The sequence below is a fragment of the Montipora capricornis genome, chromosome 2, assembly GCF_036669925.1.
Source record: "Montipora capricornis isolate CH-2021 chromosome 2, ASM3666992v2, whole genome shotgun sequence".
NCBI lineage: Eukaryota > Metazoa > Cnidaria > Anthozoa > Scleractinia > Acroporidae > Montipora > Montipora capricornis.
The window spans coordinates 51,598,831-51,606,360 of record NC_090884.1 but is presented as its reverse complement, the minus strand read 5'-3'; the positions used below and the strand labels follow the sequence as shown (position 1 = coordinate 51,606,360).

The following is a 7,530-nucleotide window of genomic DNA, read 5'->3' as shown; positions in this document are numbered from 1 at the left end:
AAGGGGAACACTGAACAATAGAACTTGATTTAACACTAGTGTTAACACTTCCTAATGCGACCGCAACCAATATCAGCTAAGATGTGTGGCGCACGTGCAGCACGATTATTTTTTTCCTCTTAACCAATGATATTTTTGTTTTCTTAGAGCGGTTTTCAAATGAGTGTCGAAAGTAATTAGCGAATTGCTTTGGTCTACGATATGATTACTTCACTCAGTGATTGGTTCAAAGTTCTCGCGCCACTTTTTCAACCAATCATAAGTGCAACCAAAACCAATCGTGGCTCGCGCGTTCACATTTTCCCGCGCTTTGTGTCGGCTGCGTGTAATTACTTCGAGTTTTGATTGGTTTACTGGATTGTCACTGTCCATTTTGATTGGCCAAAGTAATTACTTAGCTTTGGTTTTGGTTTTACTACACTCAATTGAAACTCGCTCTAAACTCACTAAACTCTTTTGACAAAGACAGTACTGTTCTCGATTCCATCATGCAAACAGTCCTGACCGAAATTTTGTTCTTTTTATAACAAGATTGGATATCACATGTTCCCAATACTGATAAATCTCATGGAATTGCTACAGTTGCACCAGCCGACACTATGCTGGAAGAAGGAACCTACGAAGATTTCGAAATTGTCGGAGATACAGCTGTCAGGCAAAGTAAGAAATTCTGGATTTGTCTTGAGGTGGTATTTACGTTACGCCATCGTATCCACGTCCACTAGCAACTGTACATTACATCATTGTTATCTGTGTCTTTAGAGATTGGTTGCAAACCACCCATAGGGCACCACAAACGAGAAAACATCGATTTTGAAACTGTTTTTTCGGTTTGTCTTTCATTCTGTCAGAGGGAAATGCTTCTGGTTTTTTTAGAAACAGGTTTCCTCGCTTGCTCGGTGCAAAATAATGTTTCTGCCAAAACGTTCCTCGCTTTCAGGGCCCTTAAACTTTAAGTAACTTTCTTTTCGGGCATCAATAGAAATTAGGTAAGATTTGTTAGGAAATTCGTTATGGAATATAAAAGTCTCGGCGACGGCGTCAGCGAGAATGAAAACGATGTTAAAGTAAAGGGGAAATTTTCCTGCTAGCATAGGTCTCCTTTCTTTTGCGTTCGTTGGGCTGACGAGTACGAAAAAAAACCTCTGCCATGGGTCGAAATTTACTGTTTTGAGCATGCGCGGTGGTTACTTAGCGGCCGAGACCAGCGGCCGATTCCTCGCGTGATACTTTGATAAGTTGTGTGGGATCACGAGGACGAGTACGAGAACGAGTTTTCCGTTCTGAGCATGCGCACTTCGAAAAATGTCGGCCTCCAAACCTTATGCGCATGCTCAGTACGGAAAATTCGAACTCGTAGTTGTCCTTGTCCTTCGATCTAAAGACCTCTAATAACAGCGGAATTGTAAAGGAATGCGCAGGACACAGCTGCCTCAAGTCACAGTCAGCAAACATGTCATGGGGCATGCGGTTTGAATAGTGTCGTCCAAGAAGTTGTCCTCAGTTGTGGACGGTGTTGGATCAAAGTGAGTTTCGTCCCATGTCAGAGACCTCTTTTCTCGTACTCGTCAGTCTGGCGAACTCAAAAGAAAAGAGATCTCTGTTAGCAGAGAAAGGGAAATTTTTCAACTTCTTAAAGCGAGTCAAAACATTGATTGCATTCAGTAAGGCGATTCCTGTCGACATCGTGAACATTAGGGGCATTATGCATCGCGTTTTCAAGGTCTACCGCAAACTTCAAATCACGGCTGGCCGTTAGCGGTTTGCCGTAGTGGCAAAAATAGACTGTACACTAATGGTTCGGCATTTGGCGGGAAAAAAAGACGCACCATGTTAAGTTATTGTTTTACTTTACATGTTTTAATTCAACCGAGCCAGCGTCCTCAAGGAGGTGCAAATGATCAGCAAAGTGTTCATTCAAGAGTTATAGCATTAAAAAAATAACTTATAGCTTTAAACGTGAGGTGCTACAAAATTGTATGGTGAAAACGGCAATTATCATATGGCCCGTACGGCCCCGCGCGCGCTTTCATTGAAAAACTATTGGGAAAATCCCTGTATGAGGGCCGTACGTATTCAGGGGCACCCAACAACCAATTTGTTGTAAAATGTATTATTATACCCCAGTTAATGAAAACAAATGTTATTAAGGCATTTTCAGGTGTTTTTCAGTGTTGCTGGGAAAACATTATCTGTTCCTTTTTCCCAGCAAGACACACAAGAAATTTCCCAGCCAGCTAGATAAAATTGGTTGGTTTCCCAGCCAGCTGATCAAATATATTTCCCAGCCAGGAATTCCGCGCGCTTTCAAATCCCTCGATCCAAAACGACCGAACAAAAGCGACAAAACCGGACAAAACAGGTTTTTTTCCGCAAGCGCAATCACTCTGACCAGCCGGCGTATGTTTGTGACCACTGTCTGGGAGAGGGAAGGGGTTCTTTTCTTTTTTTTTTTTTTTTTTTTAGTCGTCCTCAGTCTTCAGAGTTTCTACAGCCAGCTCGGGTTGAAATGCTACAAAAAGTCAGTAATTCCCAGGCAAAACCTCTATCAATAACAAAATTTCCCAGCCAGCTCATCGAAACACCTGTATTTTTGCCAACAGCAAGATTCCTCTGGGGAACAGATAATGTGAGGAACAGATTCGTTGGGTGCCCCTGCGTATTAGCGCGAGCAGGGCCGGAAAAAGCCGTACAGCCCTACTAGGAACACGTACTGCTCCGTGCGATGCAATTTTAGGGGATTTCGTTGCTTTTAAACATCCAAGTAAATTACAGCCAGAAATGCAAATGCAAACAACATATTAGATGAATTTCTGTGCAGATTTTTGTTTTTTTCTTTTGTCCTAACTTCATCTTCTGAGTGCTCTTAAATAGTGTAAAGAGCCCATATGATAAAATGCTTATTCACTGAGTATAGGTCGGGCCCGCACGCCATGACCTCGGGCCAAATATTTTCATGTCCGGTCCTCCAACTCAGTCAATAAGTACATAATCAGTTACCGCAAGAAGGGTATCCAGCCGTCAGAACTTGAACTCCACCGCAAAGCCATGTCATGTGGCACTCAGAGGTTTGCCATTTTCCGAAAAATACGCGATCCTTTAATGCCTCTATTGTCAACCTTGTTTTTCCTTCCTTGATAAATAACTTGCGACAACTGTGACAATGCTTTGCCCATTTTTCTCCGTTTTCCGTCGTCCAACCGACCCATATTTTTTATTTTTTCAAACAAAAAAGAAAACGATAAGGCAAGATATGAAAGTATTTAGTAAAACATTTCTTAACTTTTAATCTGAAATATAGAACAGATTTTCAACTTCAACCCCAGAGTAAACTTGACATTCTTTCGCAGGAGAGGCTCTCTGTCCGCGTGAAAGGAAAACATGTGAACACTAAATCTCTACTTGTTTCTGACCTCTGCAATTCGACTCTTTCTCTCTTTTTTTTTTTTTTGCTTTTCTTCGGCCGACTGACTCCAAAATTAGGCCACGAATCCGACGATAAACGATAAACGCAGGATCAAATTGTTATTGGAGATCCTGTGTTTGGTTTTCATGCAAGTCGGAGTCGCAACTCATTGAACCCTGCCAACCTCAGTCTCCACTTTACTGATTTTTTGTTACTTTCTGACTTTCTCGATCCTGTGATCTCTCGCATCAAAACAGAAAACTTTCTTCTTTCATTGTAGTACGTCCTCGTTAGCAACGCGAGCATATGGAACAGACGCAAACTCGGTGGAGTCTTGACTGTAGTACCTTTTGTTAGGGCAAAAAGACACTAGTTAAATATGCGTACGTTGCATGTGGTTACGGATTTCAGATAACTTTAAGTGTTCATTTGACAAGTGATCAAGATTCTCTACTCTTTCTCCCTTATAAGCAAACGACGAAACGGAATTTGAGATAGCAGACAGCCACGCGGAACCAACTATCGAGGAAACGATTCCCCCGACGTTTCATGGATCGAAGTACTGCACACCGCCAAAGAGGGCTGTTCAAAGGAAGAAACCATTTCGATCGCACGGTAAGAAGAAGAAGATCTCTTGGGGTAGTTAGATCTTAAACCATTACCCATTACTTATTAGCTCCTTAGCATTTAGAGAACTGTTACATTTATCTATATCAGCAAACAGCAACTCTAAATATCTCAGCGATTAAAATACACCGTTTTTCTCCTGTCACTAAACTGAGTCTGACCTTTCCTCAGCGATTCGGATAATTAGGAGGGGGACATGGGGATTTGCGGTGTTGCGGTGTTGATGGTTTTTTCAATGCGGTGATGCGGTGAATAAAATCTCAATTTGCGGTGTTGCGGTGATCGCAAACCCAACGGTGTGCGATGTTTGTGTTTCTCAAGCTACGGTGTTCGGTGAAATGAAATCATTTGCGGTGCTGTGGTTTCTTGTTTGTTCTTTCTCATACCTAAATTCAGCACGTAAACTTCGTTAATCCGAGATAAAATATGACAAGCACGTACCATTCTGTTTAATTTGTAATAAAATACATAACAACATATTCTAGTAAATCTTCAATACGCTTAAGATGCCAATTAGAATCAGATTACTTTGATAAATACGTAACTTGATAAGTAACTTGACCGCTGCCACCAGGAGTTGTGTTTATTTTGTGGAAAATTGTTTAGGTATAAACGTGTTATGTCAAGTGTAGACGTTAAAATCATGTAGCTAAAAATAATTGTTGCGGTGACGGTGTTTCGTCGACTTTTCTTGCGGTGATGCGGTGTTCGTTAATTTTTTTTGCGGTGTTGCGGTGTTTCGGGCCCCCCCATGTCCCTCTCAATTAGCCCCGTCTACTCTCGAAGAAGAAAAAAGAAAGCCAAGCGACCTCTCTGCCCAACTGCTGAGCAAAATGGACATCAAGCTTGCTGAAACAGTACAGTGCAATTAGAGAATGATATTAGTTACCAGTAACTATTCCTTGAGCCTCACCAAACATCATTCTATGCCCAAGAGAGGAATTTTCGTCTTAAAACTGAGAGAAGTGTTCTTCGGCAGTCTCACTTACTGCTGTAGTAAATAAAATTAATTTAAGGCAAGCAATAAGGGAAAGCTGCAGGATCGACGACATCCCGGCGAACTGGGAACTCAAGAAGCATGCCGAGACTCCATGACTCCTAAACTTTACCCAGTATCTGTGCGACTTGTGGAGTAACATGAAACTTTTTTAAAAAGTAATTGTTATGTTGGCTACTTTATAGCTAGCCTGTGGTTTCGACTGGTTGTTTGTTTTTGCTAGCCTTTGCTAATGTATTACTTATTGGGCGAGAGCACTCGCAGTCCCACTAATGTGGCCCGGGCTCGATTCCCAGATCCGGCGTCATGTGTAGCAGTTGAGTTTGTTGGTTCTCTTCTCTGCACTGAGAGGTTTTTCTCCTGGTAATCTGGTTTTCCCCTCTCCTCAAAAACCAATATGGTTTGATATGCCGGTATTAATTTGATTTGATTTCATTTGTGCACGACCCCATAAGCTATTCAGCTTCAAATATTATCGTTAGAAAATAGACTTCTGAAGTCCTACCTTGAAAATGTTATTCTTTTAATCAATCTACCTAAATCTTTGACTCTTTAAATCGACTCACCATGGCTGAAACATCGTAAAATTATTTGGATTAGTTGAAGTGGAGATCATGGCAATGTGATAAGTTAAGGAAAAAAAATATGTGTTAAAGACACAGGGGCACCCAACGACCAATTTGTTGTAAAATGTATTATTATACCCCACTTAATGAAAATAAATCTTAATAAGGCATTTTCAGGTGTTTTTCAGTGTTGCTGGGAAAACATTATCTGTTCCTTTTTCCTAGCAAGACACTCAAAAATTTTCCCAGCCAGCTAGATAAAATTGGTTGGTTTCCCAGCCAGCTGATCAAATTTATTTCCCAGCCAGGAATTCCGCGCGCTTTCAAATCCCTCGATCCAAAACGACCAAACAAAAGCGACAAAATCGGGACAAAACAGGTTTTTTTCCGCAAGCGAAATCACTCCGACCAGCCGTCGTATGTTTGTGACTACTCTCTGGGAGAGGGAAGGGTCTTTTTTTTTTTTTTAAAGTCGTCCTCAGTCTTCAGAGTTTCTACGGCCAGCTTCGGGTTGAAATACTAGAAAAAGTCAGTAATTCCCAGGCAAAACGTCTATCAATAATAAATTTCCCAGCCAGCTCATCGAAACACCTGTATTTTTGCCAGCCAGCAAGATTCCTCTGGGGAACAGATAATGTGAGGAACAGATTCGTTGGGTGCCCCTGAAGACATATATGTTACTTGCCGGCAGGGAGGTCCGTATTGGGAAAAACTGTGCTAGAGGTCTCGAGTATGCTGCCGAGGGCACAGTTTTTCCAAAACGGACAGACCTAGGCGTGTTAAATTTATTTCTACGAGGCCTAAAATGTTCGTTACGAAACAGAAATTGGTATTAAGGAAAAAGGAGCGCGCGGCTTAAAATAAAGTGGAGTAATGAGCTTCAAATCAAAGCAACACATATTCACATTTTATTCACACATTCACATTTACATTTTACGTTGTTTACGACACTTTCACGCTGTTACAACAAGCTTGAAAAGTTGCTAAAGTTGGCAATTTCGGAGCGGTCGGAACTCGGGGTCCGGATAGGGAAATCTGGACCGCTGGAGCGCGCGCGATTTAGGATTTAGGATACCGGACAGCTGAGAAACTGACCAGCGGAATTCTGCGTTAGAGCCCAGCTTCCAAAGGGGAAGTGAAGGGAGATTTCATTTTCTAATCACGAGTGGCACCGGAAAACCCATTCTTTGCCGTTTGATCTTTTGTGAGATCACCCATTTTGCCATGTTTTCATCCCCCCTTGACGACGATGATGGAGACTTCATGTCTCCACCGACTCGAAGGTAAGCTTTAGTTTTAATTCGTTGTCCATTCTTGCTTTGTATTGCGTTCAGATCAACAAGATGGCGGTACGCAGAACGCGCGTGACAGTGTTCTATCTCTCTCGAACAGTTCTTCCAAATTGGCCTCCCTGTTTGGTCAAGATAAAGCGTCATTCTCTGGTGGAAACGAATCCTTGACTTACACACCGCCAAAACAGCCGAAGAAAGAGAAACCAGGTATGAGTAAATGGGCTAAAACGGGATCAAATTAACTTCATGAGATTTTGCGTCATTTAATGATACTTCAGGGGTGTACGTGGTTGCTTAAGTCAGCGCAATACTAAAGCTCCTGAAATAGAACTTAGAAGAAGTCTTGTAAACCTAAGCTTATTCTCTGATCAATCGTATCAAAGAAAACCGTGATTAACTTTAATAGAATTAAGTCATTCTTAGTTGTACCATGTACGGATCAATGTGGTGACTTACCAACGGTGGGTTCTGTAAAGATGTCGCAACTTTCAACCGCCTGCTGATTTTCAAGAGCTACTTAATTCTCTTTCTAATTGTATAATCTGCAAAGGCTATAGCCAATTACTGCAGATGAGCTTATTATTATTGTTGTGTATGTACAGCTGTAAGTACAAAGTTGTCGACTTAGAAACTTATAATTAT

The 7,530-nt window shown here is 41.6% G+C and overlaps 1 protein-coding gene across 1 annotated transcript in view; it reads left to right on the top strand.

Moving 5' to 3' along the window:
- The first annotated feature begins 6,728 nt into the window (after nt 1–6,728).
- Nucleotides 6,729–7,530, top strand: part of LOC138026417 (FK506-binding protein 15-like) — a 31,776-nt gene continuing 30,974 nt past the window's right edge. Inside the window, exons 1-2 of the mRNA XM_068873769.1 lie at nt 6,729–6,879; nt 6,989–7,095. Coding sequence (XP_068729870.1) covers nt 6,821–6,879; nt 6,989–7,095 — 166 coding nt within the window. The 5' untranslated portion in view covers nt 6,729–6,820. The remainder of the gene's footprint in view (nt 6,880–6,988; nt 7,096–7,530) is intronic.